Consider the following 20,092-nt stretch of genomic DNA (forward strand, 5'->3'; position numbering starts at 1 on the left):
GCCAAACCAGTTAGGGCTAAAACAGGGATTCTTAAAGTGAGGGCCTGCAGGACTTTCAAAATGTATCAATTAAGCTTTCATCACCAGGAGTGAAACTAAGAGAAGTGCCAGCCAATATCAGCCGTGTAGTGGGTGTGAGCTACAGTCTATTATAAATTTACAGCACTTGGGTATTCAGGAGGAACAAGACATCACTATATTAAAACAAACCAAAGCAAGAAGTTTCTGTAAAAAAATCTTTATTTTTATCTTATTTGTAAAAACACATCCATAAATATTTAACTTCTCTATTCCAAGATAGAGAGAAACAATGCATACTTGGTATTGAACAAGGCATTATGCCTTACTAGGCAGACATAAAATGTCCAAGGGATATTTAGAACGTTAGTTCCTTCAATATCAGAAATGTTGACCACATACTGTGAAACTGTTTCAATAAATAACAACTGACATTCTTCTCAACGGTACAAAAACAGATGTACACGGAACATTTCCCTGTGACCTATTTGCTTGAAAACCCCACTATTTATCTCCAGCCTTTATCATAGTGGGTGGAAAAACCCACCCAGCCAAATAAAAATATTAGTTGAGTGGAGAACATTTAAAATGCATCATCATCCATTAAATAACAGGCAGAACCAGCTTTGATGTGACATAAACATGACCATGTAAAATAACAGTACAGCAAATACCAGACACTTCCATGCCTTTAAATATTAGATAGATCTTTGAAAAATAAATACATTCACGTGTAAATAAATAGAACTCTCGTAAGAAATAGTCAAACAAATTAAACACAGGTGGCCTCAGGCGCTCTTTGCGTCTCTTCTTTCACTCCGATTCCACTGAGGACCCCACAATAAAGCTTCCTCCTTCTCCGTAGGTCAGTTGGTGCTGGCCCTGTGATGAGAAAATGGTTGCTTATTAGACTCGGAAGCTTAGCTGGGTAACTAGGAGCTTTTTCAAATTAGCCAATTAACTTTATACAAACTGCCAGGCTTACTGGATGCTGGTTAATTAGGAATAAGGGACCTGTGGCCACACTTGTATTATTAGCTTCAAAAAGCCAGAAAATAATGTTACACTAAAAAAAAAAGTACATGCGTAACATCACTTCAGCCTGATAGCAAACCCCATGAAGTAGATATTATTATTTCCCCCATATCATTGAGACTCAAAGGGATTAAATACGTTCTCCCTGGTATAGGAATAGTAAAAAATAGCCTAGATATGCTTTTGGAGCAGAGGATCCCTGTAAAGTCCTTAGTCATCACCACTAAGATTTAAAAGCCCGTGTTGCCCCAAATCAGGCGGTTCCACTTTTCCGCCTTAAAGCAGCCTAGACGAACAGCATTGTTCCTTAATGGGCAGGAAGCATTTGAGATCATTGGCCAAATCCACCTACTCTTTTAGGAAGACACATTCACCCATCGCATTTGAAGGAGGATGGAGGGGGAGGGTGTGTGTGTGGGGGGGTGAGGAGAGCACATTCATGATGGTGGTGGCAAATCTAATTGTGAAACAATGACTTGTCCCTCCTTCAGCTAACCCTGGGCTTCCCTGATACAGTCTCAGGAGGCAGATGCCAGCATCTGTCCCAAAGGACTCTGGTCACATAACTCACTTGTTTAACAGCGTCTTCAGTATCATCTTAACCAGGGGGGTTGCGGGGTTGAGACAAACTTCCTGTCCATTCTTGAGAGAGGCTCTGCAGGCAGAAGGGAGAACCCAGGTGAGACAGGAGGGCGGGCTAGGGGCAGGGTGGGGGCATCTGGACAGTGGAGGTGACAGGGTGGTGGCAGGAGCAGAGCTTGGTGAACTTACATGACTTCTGTTTTGTCGCAGTAGGGTCCAGGGGAGGTCACCTTCACACTCTGGATGTACTTGGGGTGAATTCTATCCAAGTTCTCCAAGCACAGGCAGCGCAGTTCGCTGGCCACGGGCGCTGCTGCGGGGTCCACGGGCGCCGCTGCGGGGACAAGAGGCTCGGTTAGCGGGGACCACAGGCTCGGTTAGCGGGATGCCCCCCCATGGGCGCCCACCACCCCATCACCCCCCTTCTCCTCCTGGGGCGCCCAGGGCGGAGTCTCACCTGCAGCTTGCCGGCAGGCGGCGACCAGGAGCAGGAGCAGGAGCAGGAGCGCGGCCCGGAGGAGCCCGGGAGCGCGGGGTGCAGAGGCGGCGGTGGCTGTGCGGGCCATGGGGCTGAGCTTGGAGGATCGGAGGATCGGTGCTGCGTGCGGAGCCTGGAGTGTGAGAGCTGGTGGCGGGAGAGCTGGTGGAGCGAGATCTGTGGCTCCCCGAGGCGGACGAACCCTTTTTATCCATGCTCGAGGCGGAAAGCGGGCAACCCCAGGACCTGGGAAATTCCCGGACCTGCAGGTCGTTCCCGGTCGCGGGGGGCGGGGGGTTGGGGTTGAGGGAGGAGGATCTGGGGTGCGGTTCCGCCTGGCCTCCCCAGGGACTTGGCGGGCTTTGTGAGGTTCTCTTTCCAAATTCCCAGTGCGGGAGCCAGTGGCTTAGTAAGAGCGGATGTCACTTATTATCGGAGACAGCACCCGTTGGGAACGCTAATCTAACAGCAGCATTCTGAAAGAATGTGTGGAGGGGGAAACGGACTGAATTTTCCGGATTACGTACGCCTAAGTAACTTCTGACTGGTCGATTTTATTTTCCTTTGCATAAAGGCACTCTCTGAAGGTAGCTCAGTCTTCTCAGACGATACAGAAGATTATACATAAAATTGTCCATCTGGTATTTTACAAGCACAGTTAAATCACACTTTGTGTTATATCAGGGGTGAGGTTTTTTTTTATCTAGGACAAAGTGTCCCAGTTCTATAGTTTCCTTTCTCTGTGAAATTCTGGAACTTCCAGAGAGATCTAGTAATCCCTGTGTGTGTACCTCCTCCTGTGCTTAGAGGGCGCTGATGAATCTATGAACTAGGAGCTGGTGGTTATTTTGGAGCTGTTGGGGAGAGGGAAGGTTACCTTGGGCTCAGGGGGTCCACAGTTTTTAGTTTTGTCCAAACCCACACACACACAAAAAAAATCTAAGGGATCACAGCTAGTCTTTTCCTCCTGTTTCTATAGTAAAGACATCTGCTGATTCCAGCCATCTATTGTATAATTGCTTAAATCCATTTCAATTATCTCTGAGCACCATCCAGTATATTAGATTTGGGCATTATTCTGAGGCTTTTGAAAAGAATGGATTTCAATATAAACTTTCTCTTTCCACTTAAGATTTGTTTAAAACTTTTGTGGAAGTAGTAATGAGTAATTGCATTACAAATAATATAAACCAAAGAAAAAAGGAATGCCAACATTACAAAAGAATGTCAAGAAATAGATATAGGAAATGAGGAAATGTCTTCATGGAAATGCTCTTTATCACACTTAGTTATAACACGCATGGAAACAGCATGATGACCCTGTTTTGATGCTTCCTGTATAATGAAAGCAAATTTTAGGAAGTTGAGAGATGAGTTATAAACGTACTATGACATATGCTTAAATATTTCAACATTTTGAAATTGGTCAATACACATTTTATGGTCCATATATGTTTCTTTTGTAAAATATTCCCTGTGTTTTTTTTGGGGGGGAAAGGTGCTATATTAAGTGAAGTGTCTATATACATCACTCAGGGCCCAGGGGTCTTCAAACTAAGGCCCACGGGCCACATGCGGCCCACAGAGGAGTCTGATCCGGCCCGCCAGGTTTTTTGGGCAGTGAGCGCAGCCGAGGTGTTACAGTAGGAATTAGCAGTTCGTATAGTCCGGCCCTCCAGCTCTCTGAGGGACCGTGATCTGGCCCCCACTTTAAAAAGTTTGAGGACGCCTGCAAGTTGGTTGATCATGTTGCTTAACACTTCTATACTGTTATTGATTCTTTATTATTTTGCCTATTAAATATTTAAACAGGTTTTCTAAAATCTTTAACTACGGCCAAGGATTCATCTATAGATCCTTTTAGTTTCCCTCCATTTGCTTCATATATATTTTTTTAAATTCTTAAAATATATATTTTTTATTGATTTCAGAGAGGAAAGGAGAGGAAAATGGAGATAGAAACATCAATGATGAGAGAGAACCATCGATCTCCCACAGTGGGGATCTAGTCCTCAACCTGGGCATCGAACCCCATCCTCCTGGGTCATATGTTGACCCTCAAACACTGAACAATGCCGGCCTGTATTTTTAATAAATGGTGTTAGGTTCATAAACTTTTAGAATTATTTGTTTCTTATAATATTGCCCCCGTTTTATTTTAAATCAGCTTTCTTTATCTCTAAGTCTACTTCTTTCTTTGTGTCATAATATATTAATCAGGCTTTCATTAATATATAAATTAGCCAATATGCTAATAATTTATATCAATAATAGATTAATAATTACAAGTAATTAATACATTAGTACACCTATATTAGGTTTCTGTCAGTTTTAGCATGATAGAACACTCAATTCTTTTAATTTCAAGCTATTTGAGATCTAATATTTAAAGGGTGACTTTTTATACAGCATACTTTTTTTGTCTTGTTTTTGTAGTCTGTATTTAAAAAGTAAAAAAAAAAATCAATTTTAATTGGGATGCTTGTTCCATTTAAATTATTGTAATTTTTATTATAGTTGGATTTCTATAGTCAGTCTACTGCCTTTCTATTCCATTTGTCCTGTCTTTTTAAAAATAAACTTTAAATTTGAATAACTTCAGATTTATAAAAAATGTATAATTATCATTTATCAAAGGTAGGTGATTAACATTGGTACATTGGTACAGTTATAATACATATATTTGGTATTTAATTAATAACATTGTTATTAATTAAACTCTAGTCTCTCACTAAGATTTCACAAAGTTCCCATTGATGTCCTTTTCTTATTCTGGGATCCAATGCAGCATACCATATTGGATTTAGTCACCATGTTTCCTTTGTCTTCTCGGATCTGTGACAGATGCTCAGTATTGTCTTGTTTTTCATGACTGACAGTTTCGGAGAATACTTATTAGGGATTTTGTAGAATGTTCTTCAGTTTGGCTTTTTCATGATGATTTTCTGATGATCATACTGAGGTTATAGGTTTGGGGAAGAATATTATAGAGATGAAGTGCCCTCCTCTTCACATCATGTTGGGGAGTACTTATATTACCATAACACAATGGGTGATAATAATCTCGACCACATGGTTAAGGTGGTACCTGCCAAATTCTCCACTGTAACATTATTGTTTTTCCTTTTTCCCCCTAATCTCTTCTTTGGAAGTAAATCACACCACCTGGCCCCCACACGCGGGAGGAAGGGAATTAAGTTCCACTTTCGGAAGGAGAGACACTGGTGTACGAGGCTTCTTCAGCAAAGATTTGCCCCTTCTCTCTCGCATCACCTGTTGTTCTGCTCCTTTATTTCTTCATTTGTCACCTTTTGTAATATTGAGGTATTTCCTCATTTTCCATTGTATCTCCTTTTTAGAATTTTATATCCAAAGTTTGGCATTTCCTTTTGAGAGGTTGCCCTAAAAATGCTAATATATCTTGCCCCATTACAACTTTCCTAAACTTAATACTTTTCTCTAACAATTGAAGAAATATAAGTCTATTTATCTCCCTGTCTGCCCTTTGTTACTTTGTCATGTATTTTACTTTAGAGTGTATTTTAACTCCATAGATAATAATGGATATTAATATTATAAATAACACAGATTGTTTGAGTATTTAAGGAGGAACCCACTTTTTCATCTTTTGCGCCCAGCCTCATTAAAAAGGAAAAATTGCATATTTGTTTGAAAAACCACATACCAAAAGCATTTAATAGGAGTCTTGTTAAAATATTTATGAACATTTAGAAGTTCATAAAGTGCTAATTTTAAATAATGAATTGATCAGTGTGGAAAATAGCTGAATTTATGTAAAACTAGGCTTCTCAAAATAGGTGGGGAAGGTAATGTGTCAAATATTCCTTCATAAGTAAGAGAAATGTAGTTCCCTCCTCTAAGGAAAGGAACAGGCAGGAGGAGGCTTAACGTAAGGCATGATCTGCAATCCAACTGTACAACACCTTGGGCATCCAGCGAGGAACCAGAGGTCAAGAAGGATAAAACAAAACCCAAACATGTTATATTTTGCAAAACGTTTATTTTGACACCATTTGTAAAAATGTAACAGTAGTTTTAACTTCTCTGTTATAAGACAAAGAGAGACATTGCAGAATGACATTAAACAAGGCATTATGCCTTACAAGCAAGACATAAAATGTCCAAAGGAATCTTCAACATCAAAATGTTGACCGAGTGATAAAATAGCTTCAATAAATAACAAGTGACATTCTTTTAAACAAGTATAAAAACACATATGCACATTCTTTCCCTGACCCTAACATTGATCTATTTCATTGTCAAATTGCTTAGGTTTTCCCCTCCCATACACCCCCCTCCCCTTCCATCACAGCACCTGGCTCGTAATGATCTTTCAATAAATACTAGTTCGATGAGATGCTTAAAACCCCTCATCTTCAAATTAAATAACAATCAGAACTAGTTATGTTTGATTAAACACATTCACATGTTTCACACCTTTAAATACATTAAAATGTTAAAATACAAGCTTTGAAAATAAATACATATATAAATAAATAGATCTCTGATTTAAAAAACAACAACAATAAAAACAGTAATCTCTTTCTAGTTGTCTATGGAATCCAGCTGTTTCTGTCTTCATTTCAGTCCTATAAGAGCAGGGACCTCCTTTCAGGAACTGCCACCTTGAGCTTCTTCTCTCTCAGTTGGTGCTGCCCTTAAGGTGAGAAAAGGGTTATTGTTATGGGTGTTACAGAAAGCCCTCTTCCCTCACAGGGCCCCTGGAGCCGGAGGAACGGCTGCACGCAGACCCTGGCCAGACCCTGCACCCAGAAGACCCCACTGTGTCTTCTACCCTGCACAGCAGACAGCTTGCTCTTTTACTGAGGAAGTGGGACTGTGGACTCAACTTGATTATGTCAGACTGGGCTAAAAATGTACATGCATGACTCTACGTAATCCTCATACAGAACATTTCCCCCTGAGGCTCAAAGAGATTAAAAAACTTTCCCAGAGATTTTAGATTTGACCTTACGACGGTCTTGCTATCAAAGTCCCTGCTCTTCACTATTTAACTGCCCAGGCCCATGTTGTCTCAAACCAGAGGTTCCACTTCTCAGTGTGAAAAGCAGCCGAATTTTATATAAAACTAGGTTTCTCAAGGTGGGTGTGGAGGGTAGAGTGTCAAATATTCCTTCCCAAGGAAGAGAAACGGAAGGGAAGAAACAGGCAGAAGTAGGCTCAAAGTTAGGCTTGATCACCCTGGGCATTCAGCAGGGACCCAAGAGATCAAGAAGAATAAAACAAAATGCAAACATGTTATAGTCCTTAATGGGTAACAGGCCTTTGGCATCATTGGCTGAATCTATTTAGCCTTAGAGGACTACCCATTCACCCACTCGCATTTGAAAAGAGGATGGAGGGGGGATGGTGGGGGTGGGAGGGCACCAGAGCACATTCCTGACGGTGGTGGCAAATCTAATTGTGAAACAATGTCTTGTCCCTCCTTCAGCTAACCCTGGGCTTCCCTGATACAGTCTCAGGAGGCAGATGCCAGCATCTGTCCCAAAGGACTCTTTTAGTCACATAACTCACTTCTTTAACAGCTTGTCCAGTATCATCTTAACCAGGGGGGATGCGGGGTTGAGGCAAACTTTCTGTCCATTCTTGAGAGAGGCTCTGCAGGCAGAAGGGAGAACCCAGGTGAGACAGGAGGGTGGGCTAGGGCCAGGGTGGGGGCATCTGGACAGGAGGGGTGACAAGGATGGTGGCAGGAGCAGAGCTTGGTGAACTTACATGACTTCTGTTTTGTCGCAGTAGGGTCCAGGGGAGGTCACCTTCACACTCTGGATGTACTTGGGGTGAATTCTATCCAAGTTCTCCAGGCACAGGCAGCGCAGTTCGCTGGCCACGGGCGCCGCTGCGGAGACAACAGGCTAGGTTAGCGGGGACCACAGGCTCTATTAGCGGGATGCCCCCCCATGGGCGCCCACCACCCATCACCCCCCTTCTCCTCCTGGGGCGCCCAGGGCGGAGTCTCACCTGCAGTTTGCCGGCAGGCGGCGACCAGGAGCAGGAGCAGGAGCGCGGCCCGGAGGAGCCCGGGAGCGCGGGGTGCAGAGGCGGCGGTGGCGGTGCGGGCCATGGGGCTGAGCTCGGAGGATCGGAGGATCGGTGCTGCGTGCGGTGTCTGGAGTGTGAGAGCTGGTGGCTGGAGAGCTGGTGGAGTGAGATCTGTGGCTCCCCTAGGCGGGCGAACCCCTTTTATCCATGTTCGAGGCGGAAAGGTAGCAACCGCAGGGCCGGGGAAATTCCGGGGCTCGCACGTCGTCGTCCCCTCGGGTCCGCACGGAAGGCTCGGGCCCCGCCCCGGAGGTGCGGAACTCGCCTGACGTCCCGAGGTGACTGTGCGGACTCCTCCAGGTTCCTCTTCTGCCCCGATCCCCTAAGCGGGAGCGAGGCGCTTTCCCGCAGGAGCTGCTGCCGGAGAGGGTGACAGAGTGACCGGGGCGCCCTGTGACCCCAGTGCCCTGGGCGGGAGCCTCAGACCTTGAGACCCAGGTGGAGGCTGAGCCACTTCTGCAGGGGCGACAAGGACTTCTCTCAGGGAAACTCCAGTGGTTGGGATTGAAGAGAGGAGGGGTATGACAGCCTCTCTGATCTATCTATCCCCCTTTTCTTTTTTCTTTAATGTAAAATGTTATTTTGTTTTTATTAAAATAGGTTACCAGTGCCCACCTGGTCTATTGATTCTCAAAAGGAAGCATTTTGAAGTTTGTTTTCTTACACTGATTTTTACCTCTATACCCATGCATTGCAAATATAACCATTAAACAATATAAGTTGCACATATTTCAAGTGAATACTATTCTGAATATGGACATACATAGGCATTCTTACACCGCCAACCACCACAATCAAAAGAATGAATATATCCGTCCCTCTTGAAAGTTTCCTATTAGTCCTTTACAATCTTCTCCCACTTCTTGTCCAATTGCCTTATGTTGAGGCAATGACTGATCTTTTTATCATTTTATATCATTTTGCATCTTTTAGAGCTCTTTATAAATGATTAATGAAATTTACATTTTTGTCTGAGTTCTTTCACTCAACATAATTATATTTTCTTTATATACTTTAAAACATTTTCAATTATACTTTACATTCAATATTTTGGTATTAGCTTCAGATATACAGCATAGCAGTTAGAAAATTGTGTAATTCACAGTGTCTCCCCACTCCCTGTTTCAAGCACCTACCTGGCTCCATACATAATTATTGAGGATGATTGACTATATTCCCTATGCTGTAACCTATACCTCTGTAACTATTCTGTAATTACCAATTTGTACTTCTTAATCTCTTAACCTTTTTCTCTGAGTCCTCTAACCCCTGCCCCTCTGAAAGCTGTCAGTCTGCTCTCTACGAGTCTGTTTCTATTTTGTTTGTTAGTTTATTTTGTTCTTTAGATTCCACATATAAATAAAATCATATGGTATTTGTCAGTCTCTGACTGACTTATTTCACTTAGCATAATACCCTCTAGATCACATGTGTCAAACACAAGGCCCGAGGGCCAAATCCGTCCCACCAGGCCTTGCAATGTGGCCTGAACCACGTTGTTATCACTGCACTCCGCTGCGTTTCCATCACAATGACAGTTTATGACTGTTCAGTAAACCATTCGGCCCGCGATTTAGGCTGGATTTTAGATTTTGGCCCCTTCTCTGATTGAGTTCGACACCCCTACTCTAGATCCACTCATACTGTCATAAAAGGTAAGGTTTAATTATTTTTTATGGCCAAGTAGTATTCCTTTTTTTGTATGTGCCACACCTTTTTTACCTACTGATCCAATAATGGACACTTGGATTGCTTCCAGATCTTGACTATTGTATTTAACGCTGCAATGAACATAAGGGTGCATACATCCTTTCCAATTAGTGTTTCAGGTTTTTTTTCCAGATATATTCTCAGAAGCAATTTGCTTGGTCATAAGGCAATTCCATTTTTTTAGTTTTTGAGGAACCGCCACACTATTTTTTCCATAGTGGTTGTACCAATATGCATTCCCACCAATGGTGAATTTGGGTCTTCGGTTTTTATTCTTCTCTGAAAGAAATGTACTCCTTAAAGATACATCTGTCATCTCAGATTAAACATAAGAGTGTTTGTTTTATTCCTGGTGTCTCTGAGCTCAAATAAATCACACTTGGTGTCATGTTTTTCTTCATGGCACAGGGGAGTAAGAATGATGGGGCAGACCATTGAAGAGGTTAACTCAGAGTTTATTTGGAGATAACAATGTTGTAATCCCTCAATTTCCTTGTCTTTGAAATTCTCGGACTTTCCCAAATCTCCTAATCCAGGAGCAACATTTTTTTGTTGTACAGGAGGCTGTTTTTCATTCCTGACACTAATTGAAAAGCTATGAGGGCCTTGGTGGGCTCGGGAACTCCACTTTCCTAGTGCTCTCCATGGGCAGAAAAGACCATTGACACCAGAAAGAGACTTCTGCCTTTACTCCACTAGCAGCAAACAGATGTGTTCTTTGAAATATATAAATATTAAATTAGTATATTCCACTCCATGACATCTGAATTTGCCTGCCTCCTGTGGTTCTTTCCTGAGAAATTGTCATTAATGTATTTTAAAAAAACAAAACACTTTTTTTAAAAAGTATTTATTTCAAAGAGAGAGGAAGGAAGAGAGACATCATCAGTTTGTGGTCCCACTTATTTATGCATTCGTTGGTTAATTCTTGCAAATGCCCTGACTGTTTCTTACATGTGCCCTGAGTGGAGATTAAATCTGAAACCTTGGCACAGCATATTAGGATGACATTCTAACCAACTGAGCTACCCAGTCAGGGTGCCTATCAATGTGCTAATTTATATTTATAAGAATTACATTAAAACATTTCAAAATCTGTGTATCTGAAGCCACCTCATTGGATACAGTTGGCCCTCCTTATTGCTGGTTCCACATCCTCAGATCAACAAACCTCAGAAACACACACACACACACACACACACACACACACACACACACATATATATATATATATATATATATATATATATATATATATATTAACGTTGCTGTCTTTGTTGACATGTGCTGTATAGTTAGGTCTACCATGGCTGTGTCTGTACTGACATGTCAGGATTTTTTCTTGTTATTCCCTAAACAATACAGTATAACGTGGTAGTTACATTGTGTTAGGTATTATATGTAATCTAGATATGATATAAAGGAAATGGGATGATATACCCAGATTATATGCAAATATTATGTCATTTTAAAAGGGTACTTGAGCATGGTGGGGAGAGCCTGTCCTTGAACCAGTTCTCCACAAATATGAAGGGATGACTGTGATTCATTTTTCACCATCAATATCTCCTTTTAGATTAAATTGTAGATGGGTTAAGTTGCTTTTCCAGAGTGGATGCAGGCCTCTGGAATGGGCAACATATTCTGCCAGTGCTGTGAGGAGAGCTACATGTGCAGAACATGGCCTGCCTCAGGAGCAGAGAGTTTGGAAAAGCTGTTAAGGCTAACCCCAGCTACACATTCACATGCCATCTAGCTATCTGATTATGGACAATTTATTTAACTTTCTCTGTGCCCTTGTTTTCCTTCTGTAAAAGAGGGCCAGCAATAGCTCTCACCTTACAGGGTTGGTATGAGTAATAAATGTGCTTACATTTGTAAAACATTAACAAATATTAGTGTTATATAATATTTGTTAAGGAAACACAATAGAAGTAGTGTTTTTCAACTTTACTGTATTGGACTAAATATTATGTCCTCCAAAAATTCATATGTTGAAGCCCTACAACATGATAATATTAGGTGATGGAGCTTTGGGGAGGTAACTTGGTTTACATGAAGTCATGAGGACAGCATTATTGCATTTATAAGAAGAGACAACCAGAGAACTTTTCTCTCTCTGTCTCTCTCTCTCTCTCTGTCTCTCTCTCTCCCTCTCTCCCCTAGTGAGGACACAGCAAGAAGGCCTGCAAACTAGAAAGAAGGTTCTTACCAGATACTAAGTCTGCAGACACTTAGATCTTAGACTTCCCAACCTCCAGAACTGTGAGAAATTAATGTTTGTTGTCACCCAGCATATGGTGTTTTGCTATTGCAGCCTGAACTGATTAAGACACTTAGTTAAACAGAAGCACTCTGTGGTGAGTCTTTATGCAAAAAGAAAGAATTTCAAATAAACATCTTTTAATATATCATTGTTTTTTAATTTTCAGCATTATGCTTTTTAAAAAAAGCAATGCACCTACCCGTATTTTCTGGTGTATAAGACTACCCCCCACTTCAAAGAAAAGACTTACTTTGCCGTCAAGATCTGCAGGTAATTTTTGTGCAATTTTGGTCTTTTGCCCCCGATTTTCGGTTGACTTTTTTTGGTTTCAAAAGTAGTCTTATACGCCAGAAAATACGGTATATTCTTTGGGGATCTTAGAGTAGATTTTTGATATTAAAGGCTTGTTTAAAATTTTAGTTTCAATCATTTCCTGTATAAAGTAAAAAGAAAATTCTCACCAATCTACTTCTGGGAAAATATTTCCTACGGGCATGAACAGCTGGCTGCCCAGAAATAGAAAGTATTATCTATAATTATTCCCTGACCCAACCCAAAGTATTGATGTAAACAAGTACTCAGAAATAGTACAATTTCAATTTATCTACAGTAGCAGCCAAAAGGATGAGGTATGTCAAAAATCATTACCTACAGAATGACTTACAATGTGACTCATTGAACTTGTTGAATCAAAATCATTTGCATTCAGAAAGGAAGTGAAAAATTTTCCTCCTTTCATAACATCTCATTTCCATGATTTAATTTATGACAACCCCATATTAAGGACATTTTTTTCTCACTTAGAAAAAAATCATCAAAAGAATGCCATACATTCCTCTATCTTTTTTTTCTAAGAAACAAAATCATTTTTTATTGTTTGAAACATTACAAATAGTAGTATATATGTCTCTTCCCCCCCCCTTGACCTCCCCCTAGCCTCCCCTGCCCCCCCCCCCTATATGCCTTCATCTGCCTTCCCCCACACCCATGTCTTGCATACATTGGTTATGTTTATATGCATGCTTACAATTCCTTCTGTTGATCTCTAAGGATTTTTTTTTTAAATAAATCCTTTATTGTTCATATTATTACAAAAGTTCCTCATTTTTCCCCCTCCACCAGGTTCCCACCCCACCCTCTGCCCTTTCCCCACCCCCCCATTGTCCTCATCCATAGGTGCACAGTTTATGTTCAGTCTTTTCCCATGCCCCCTACTCCTCTTTTCCCCAAGAATCATCAGTTCACTCCCCTTCCATACCTCTGATTCTATTATATTCACCAGTTAATATTGTTCATCAGATTTTTTTTTAATTCCCTCGGTTTTTAAATTCACTTGTTGATAGTTATGTATTTTTTGTTCATAATTTTTATCTTTATTTTCTTCCCCTTCAGCAATTCATATAATTCTGGTTTGGCAGGGATGAATTCCTTTAGCTTTTTTTTTTATTTGTGAAGCTCTTTATCTGGCCTCCGATTCTGAGTGATAGCTTTGCTGGGTAGAGTATTTTTGGCCGTAGGTTCTTCTTATTCATCACCTTGAATATTTCTTGCCATTCCCATCTGGCCTGCATGGCTTCTGTTGAGAAATCAGCTGACAATCGGATGGATGCTCCTTTATATCAATAGGTAACTACCTGCTTTTCTCTTGCTGCTTTTAATATTCTCTTTTGTCTTTTGCTCTTGGAATTTTAATTATGATATGTCTTGGTGTGGTCCTCTTTGGGTTTCTTTTGCTTGGGATTCTGTGAGCTTCCTGGACTTGTATGTCTATTTCTTTCACCAGGTGGGGGAAGTTTTCTATCACTATTTCTTCCAATATGTTTTCGGTATCTAGCTCTCTCATCTTCTGGGACCCCCATAATTCTGATGTTGGTTCACTTGAAGTTGTCCCAGAGGTTTCTTACTCTATCTTCAACTTTCTGGATTCTCTTGTCTTCTTGCTTCTGTGGAGGAATGTCTTCTGGCTCTTTGTGTTCTAAATCTTTGACTTGATTCTTGGGATCTTCCATTCTGTTTTTAGGACTCTGTGTAATATTTTTTATTTCAGACAATGTATTCTTTATTTCTAGTTGATCCCTTTTCATATCCTCATAGGTCTCATTTATTTTATTGGCCTTTTCTAGGAAATTCTTGAAAAACCTTATAAGCATGGTTTTGAACTCTATATCAAGTCACTTGTTGTCCTCCATTTCTTTTGTTTGTGATCTGATTCCTTGTCTCGGCATTTTTGCAGCTTCTCTTAGTTGGTAGGGTGGCTTTATGTGCTAAGGTGTCCTATATGGTTCAGTGGATCAGCCTCCCAGTTACCTGAGGTGGACACTCTTGGTGCACCCCTTTATGGACTGTGTGTACAGCCTTTTGTAGTTAAGTCTTAGTTGTTATTGGTATCACTGGGAGGGATTGACCTCCAGGCCAATTGGCTGTGAGGATCAGCTGTGTCTATGCCGGGAGACAGCCTTATTCAAAAGCCTCTGTGCTCAGCTTGGATGGGGTGGAGTTTCAGGGTGGAGCCTACAGCCTTGGCTTCCTGTCAACCCCATCCTAGAAGGTTCCTGAGTCTCAGTGTTCCTCAGTGTCCTTTGGTATTCCCTGCAAGCACCTCTGAGAGAAAGGTGCCCTCGAGTTTCGCCCACTTCCAGACAGTCTAGTCTCTCCCCCAATGAGCCCGGAAGTGGGGTTCAGTGCAGTTGGAAGTGGGGTTCAGTGCAGTCTGGAGCTTTTGTCTACTTCCTGCTAGGGCAATCCAGCGGCACAGTCAGCAGTCTGCCCTCTGCTTGCAATGTGTGCGACTCCAGGGCTCTGCTTTTCGCTGCTCTCCTGAGTTTCTGCCTTACAGCTTAGAATCTCTCTGTATGAGCCTGGGTCCCCAGGGTCTCACCCAGAACTGGGGTTCAGTGCAGTTGGAACTGGGGCTCAGCACAGTCCAGAGCTTTTATCTCCTTCCCGCTAGGAAACACCAACCAGGCACTCGGCCGCCCCTCCTCTTCGGCTCCGTCCTCTCCCCTCGTGAGCACCGTGTTTCCATACCTTAGGCTTTTACAGCTCCTCTGATTTTCCTTCTGGTTTTCTTTCTTTCTAGTTGTAGAATTTCCAGTCAGTCAACTTTCCTGTAGTTTTGGATGATGTCCACTTTATATTTTAGTTGTATTTTTTGAAATTGTTGTGTGAGGCTGCAGTTAGGCATTTACTATGCCGCCATCTTGGTTTCTCAGTTCTCTAAGGAAATTTTAAGGCCACTAATGCTATGAAGCCTAGTAATTTTTTTTAACATGTGCTGAAGGCCACTTTTATATGCAGAAGCTATGAATTCATGCAATCACTAACCCAACAAAATTACTTCTAAAATAGAAGCTCAAGTTATTAAGTTTCATTCTACTCTATAATTTTTATTGTACCTTTCAGATTTGACTACAACAATGTATTATGCCCTCAAAACCTAGGGTCACTGTTATATGTCAAGCCAGCAAGAATGTTGCACATTGAGCCAGTGTGGCTCTGGTTGAGTTTGGGAAAGCTGTTAAGCTCTCTGACCAATGAGCCAGGAGGTCATGGTTCAGTTCCCAGTTAGAGCATATGCCTGGGTTGTGGGCTCAATCCCCAGTGTGGGGCATACAGGAGGCAGCTGATTAATGATTCTCTCTCATCATTGATGTTTCTCTCTCTCTCTCCCTCTCCATTTCTCTCTGAAAACAATAAAACTATATATATATATATATATATATATATATATATATATATATATATAAATTTATTTATTTATTTATTTATTTATTTATTTATTTATTTATTTATTTATTTATTTTTTTTAAAGGAATGAATAGGTATGTATGGCTCTGCTTTATCCTGGCTTGCCTTGAGAACTTTGTTGACCTAAGTACCAGCTCTCCCTCCCCATCTCTATCAGTGATACTTTGTTGTTCTGCTTTGGAGGGAGAAAATGAAGATGCCTTAACATGCTACCAGATCCCAAGATCATTCATCTCTCTGTCTAAGAGCACTCAGTTAATTGTCATTGCTAACTTCCTCTTCCAATCTCCACTACATCTGCTATTTCTACCTGTCTGACACCCACCCTTCCACCTTCTTCTTAAAACAGACCCCTAGTTTTCCTTTGGAAATGATCACCTCTGCTCTTATCAATCCATGGGGTTAAAGTAAGATGACTTCAATTTTGAACTCAGGAGGGGGAGTCTGTAACCCTAAGGCAGCATTGGTCCCTTCTTCCTGCCTACACGCTTGCTCCGGCCAATATGGGTTCAAAGTGAAGTCATTAAGTTAAGATTGGTGGATTCAGAGACAAGGCAAATCGTGTAGGAATGATGGGAATTGACAAGCTCTTGCTTCTTGCTGGGATTGCTAAAGTGGTCCAATAGGAACCTGGAGTCTTGCCATTGCTTAGGGAGAGCCTTCCTGGGAACTGTGTTGTCATAGAGAAAAGCACAGACCTGGCCTGTACAAACATAGGATTATTGAGGACATTGTTCAAACATAGCTTTGTCCTACCTCATCCATTAACTTTCCTTGTTATTTGGCAATGGGTTATCTTTTCTTATAAATCCAGTTTGAGGCATGTTTCCATCAGTCACTGTTAAAGAGCCCTGAAAAAACATATTTCATTTTTCATATTGCAGCTGAAATTATCTTTCTAACACAGATTGATTTCTTCACTATTTCAACCCTTCCTTCCCTTCTTTTCTCTATCTATACATTTACAAATTAGCATTTATGAATTTGGGATCTAGTTTGGTTTTAGGAATACAAAAAACTCTAAGATGTATCAACTACCACCAAACAGTCTAATGGGAAAGGCAGATGTATAAACAGAAAGTTGTAAAGTAACCTGATAAATCCCATAATGGATATACACAGGATCTGAAATAGCACAGTGATGGGATACCCGTATTTTCCGGAGTATAAGATGATCCCCTAATTTTAGTTAAAACATAAGACTCAACTCCGGAGAAAACATAAGACTCAACTCAGGAGAAACTTCCATAAAAAACTTCTTTTTTACATGTGTTCTAGTAAAAAGCCTGCTCAGATTGGCCAGAGTCAGAGAGGCGGTCTATTAATAAAAGAACTGGTGTTGCCTCGGAAGTGGGGGGATAGTCTTATACAGCAAATATAGGCCTAAACCTACGTTTTAACTGTAAAATTAGGGGGTCGTCTTATATGCCGGAAAATACAGTAACTGTTTCTCAGTGGAGTGGGTCGAACTCTTAGAGAAGTTTAGGGAAATTTCTATGGAAGTTTCTCCTGAGTTGAGTCTTAAGAAAAGATGAGATCTTCCCAGGTGAATGGAGAGATTAATGTGGGGGGGAACATTTCAGAAGGAAATGACCAAATGAGCAAAAGCATAGAGGATAGAATGAGCTCGTGTTTACTAGGAGCAGCTGCCAGTTCGTATATCTGAAGTTTAACCTGCGAGGCAGACGGGAGGGAGGGGAGGTGGAGAACTGAAGACGGTGTGACCCTGTCTGTTCTGAATCAGAAAACAGTTCAGATATTACCTCCAGAACTGGAATGCTCTTAAATCCACCTCAAGGTATTTCTATGATTTTATGTGCAGAAATTTACTACTTACTAAGTGGTGTGTAGGAGGCTCAGAGTAAATAACAGACTTGTGTATATGGCAAAAATGAGAAAATAGTGGCCATTCAATTGAATAGACCTTTACTAAGCACCAACTATGTACAAGGTGCTATGACAGATTTCATAAGACATGCAAAATTGAGTAAACTCCAAACTCATAACGTTCTTTAATATTCACCTTATATACTCACTATACATGTTAGCTATTTCTGTTAACTAACTTTAGTAATAAGGATTCTGATGATTTGAGCAATTTTCAATGATTTAAAATTCTTTCAAGTTACACTAAACAACATTAGAAAATATTGGCTTTGGACAATTTTTAAAGATTTTTAAAAGTTGCTCTAAATTAGGCTTTCATCTCTATCTTCTTAAAATTGTTTTCTAAATGTTTACGGAAGAAGCCTTGATTAAATAATAAATACTACCATGATTATATATTCAAACAGCAAGTTACAGTGATATGACAAATTTACAAAAGTGAGTTAAACACAGGATAAAGGGAAACTTCTGCATGGAAATATTGTTTGTTATGAGAAAATCCTTTTGGAAAATAAAAACATCATGATGATTTTGTTTTTATGGAAGCAAAATTGAGGAAGTCAGTAAGTGAGTGTATAAATCACTAATAAAAATGTCATATGAACACAATGTCACAATATGAATATAAGCTAGAAGAATTATGAATAAAGAATCAATAATTTGGTTTTTGAATGCTATTCAATAGTACATTTTTAATGTTTTGTACTAAATATCCACATATATTTATATACCAGAAATACTTTTATTTTTGTTTTTATTCTTCTTGACTCTATCCATTTGAACATGCTTTTTATTTTTTTGTGGTTGTATATTTATCCATTCACCAGTTCACGGACATTTGGGTATCCAGTTTTTTAACAATTACAAATAAGGCTGCTATAAAAAATAGCCTACAGGTCTTTGTTTGGACATATCTTTTCCTTACTTTTGGGCAAATACCTAGAAATGGGATTGAAAGGTCAAGTTGTAAATGTTTGTTTAACTTTATGACTGCCAAACTATTTTCTAAAGTGGTTAAAACATCTTACATTACAGCAACAGTAGACATGAATTCCAGTGGCACTGTATTCTTTTTAATTTCTTTATTGATTAAGGTATTATATATTTGTCCTTATCCCCCCATTAGTTCCCCTCATTCATGCCCTCACACCCTCCCCCCCACCCCCCACCGCTGCCTCTGTCCATTGGTTAGGCTTATATGCATGCATACAAGTCCTTTGGTTCATCTCTTTCCCCTACCCCCACCCTCCCCTACCTTCCCTCTGAGGTTTGACGGTCTGATGGATGCTTCTCTGTCTCTGGACCTGTTTTTGTTCATCAGTTTATGTTGTTCATTATATTCCATAAATGAGTGAGATCATATGATATTTATCTTTCTTTGATTGGCTTATGTACATGTATTTAAAATTAAAAAAAAAAAAAAAGACACAGCCTGGCCAGTGTGACACAGTGGTTGAACACTAATTGACCCATGAGCCAAGAGGCCATGATTGGATTCTGATCAAGGCATGGGCTTGATTGGGTTGGGCTTGATTCCCAGTAGGGGGCATGCAGGAGGCAGCTGATCAGTAATTCTCTCTCATCATTGATGTTTCTATCTCTCTCAAACTCTCCCTCTTTTCTCTGAAATCAATAAAAACATATTTTTAAAAGTACAAAAACAACACTTAACATAAAAAAAAAATATATCACAAAGAAAATATGATTGTTTGGTCACAAGTAATTAAAATTGTATCAAACCAAGATAAGCAGAATAAAAGCAATGTGTGTGTGGGGAGGGTGGGTGGTATTTGGTATTTATTTGATACATACTTGAGGAGTGGAAAATTACTGACCTTGCCTGGAGGGTAGAAAGTTACTACTCCCTCCCCTCCTGGACCTGAAGGCCAAGTCAACAGTCTGGGTTAGTCAAGGCTAAAAGAACAGAACAACCAAGAAGGGAGATTAGGCCATCTGGCCGATGCATGCAACCACAAGGTTAAGCGATATAGAAACGACCTCCACCCCCTTATTTGAAATGTGCATAAAAAGCTGGATTTGTAACTGCTTGCTGCTGTTTGTTGCCTGCTCCATCCTGGCGGCGGCAGCCCAGATTCGAATCTGTAATAAAATTTGTTATTTGACTCCGCAATTGGCTAGTTGGAGTTGTTTCCCGGGTAGGGGTCTCTGCCTCTTGGGTGGTCTGTTCTCCATTCAACAATACTAAGAAGGAAGTTAATACATGTCCAGGGCAGAAAATAGCAAGTGATTACCTGGGGCTGGATCTGAGAAATAGAAAGACAGAA

At 40.6% G+C, this 20,092-nt stretch overlaps 1 protein-coding gene across 4 annotated transcripts; it reads right to left on the reverse strand.

The window, feature by feature from the left end:
- Window positions 1-222: 222 nt before the first annotated feature.
- On the reverse strand, window positions 223-8,330 carry LOC118705328 (growth-regulated protein homolog gamma-like). 4 transcript variants are annotated; one of them, XM_036413945.2, is made up of 4 exons: window positions 8,117-8,326; window positions 1,825-1,990; window positions 1,625-1,708; window positions 223-900 (listed from the first exon to the last, which is right to left on the reverse strand). In XM_036413945.2, the coding sequence occupies exons 1-4, from the start codon at window positions 8,217-8,219 to the stop codon at window positions 885-887; spliced, it is 369 nt and encodes a 122-aa protein (XP_036269838.1). In that variant the 5' UTR covers window positions 8,220-8,326; the 3' UTR covers window positions 223-884. The 4 variants fall into 4 exon arrangements, 3 of the variants coding, with proteins under 3 accessions (XP_036269838.1, XP_036269848.1, XP_036269857.1); XM_036413955.2 differs by having other exon boundaries at window positions 1,825-1,969; window positions 8,117-8,324; XR_004983664.1 differs by lacking the exons at window positions 1,625-1,708; window positions 1,825-1,990; window positions 8,117-8,326 and adding exons at window positions 7,670-7,753; window positions 7,871-7,925.
- Window positions 8,331-20,092: the final 11,762 nt, after the last annotated feature.

Source organism: Pipistrellus kuhlii, unplaced genomic scaffold, assembly GCF_014108245.1.
Source record: "Pipistrellus kuhlii isolate mPipKuh1 unplaced genomic scaffold, mPipKuh1.p scaffold_m20_p_1, whole genome shotgun sequence".
In the NCBI taxonomy this organism is placed as follows: Eukaryota; Metazoa; Chordata; class Mammalia; order Chiroptera; family Vespertilionidae; genus Pipistrellus; species Pipistrellus kuhlii.

Bases quoted from the DNA above. Each gene is read 5' to 3' on its own strand.
- LOC118705328 (XM_036413945.2), bottom strand. From the start codon at position 8,219: ATGGCCCGCACCGCCACCGCCGCCTCTGCACCCCGCGCTCCCGGGCTC. The intron at 1,991-8,116 runs GTGAGACTCCGC...GGTCCCCGCTAA, and splicing joins CGCCTGCCGGCAAACTGCAG to CCGAGCCTCTTGTCCCCGCA. The intron at 1,709-1,824 runs GTAAGTTCACCA...TTCTGCCTGCAG, and splicing joins TGCGACAAAACAGAAGTCAT to AGCCTCTCTCAAGAATGGAC.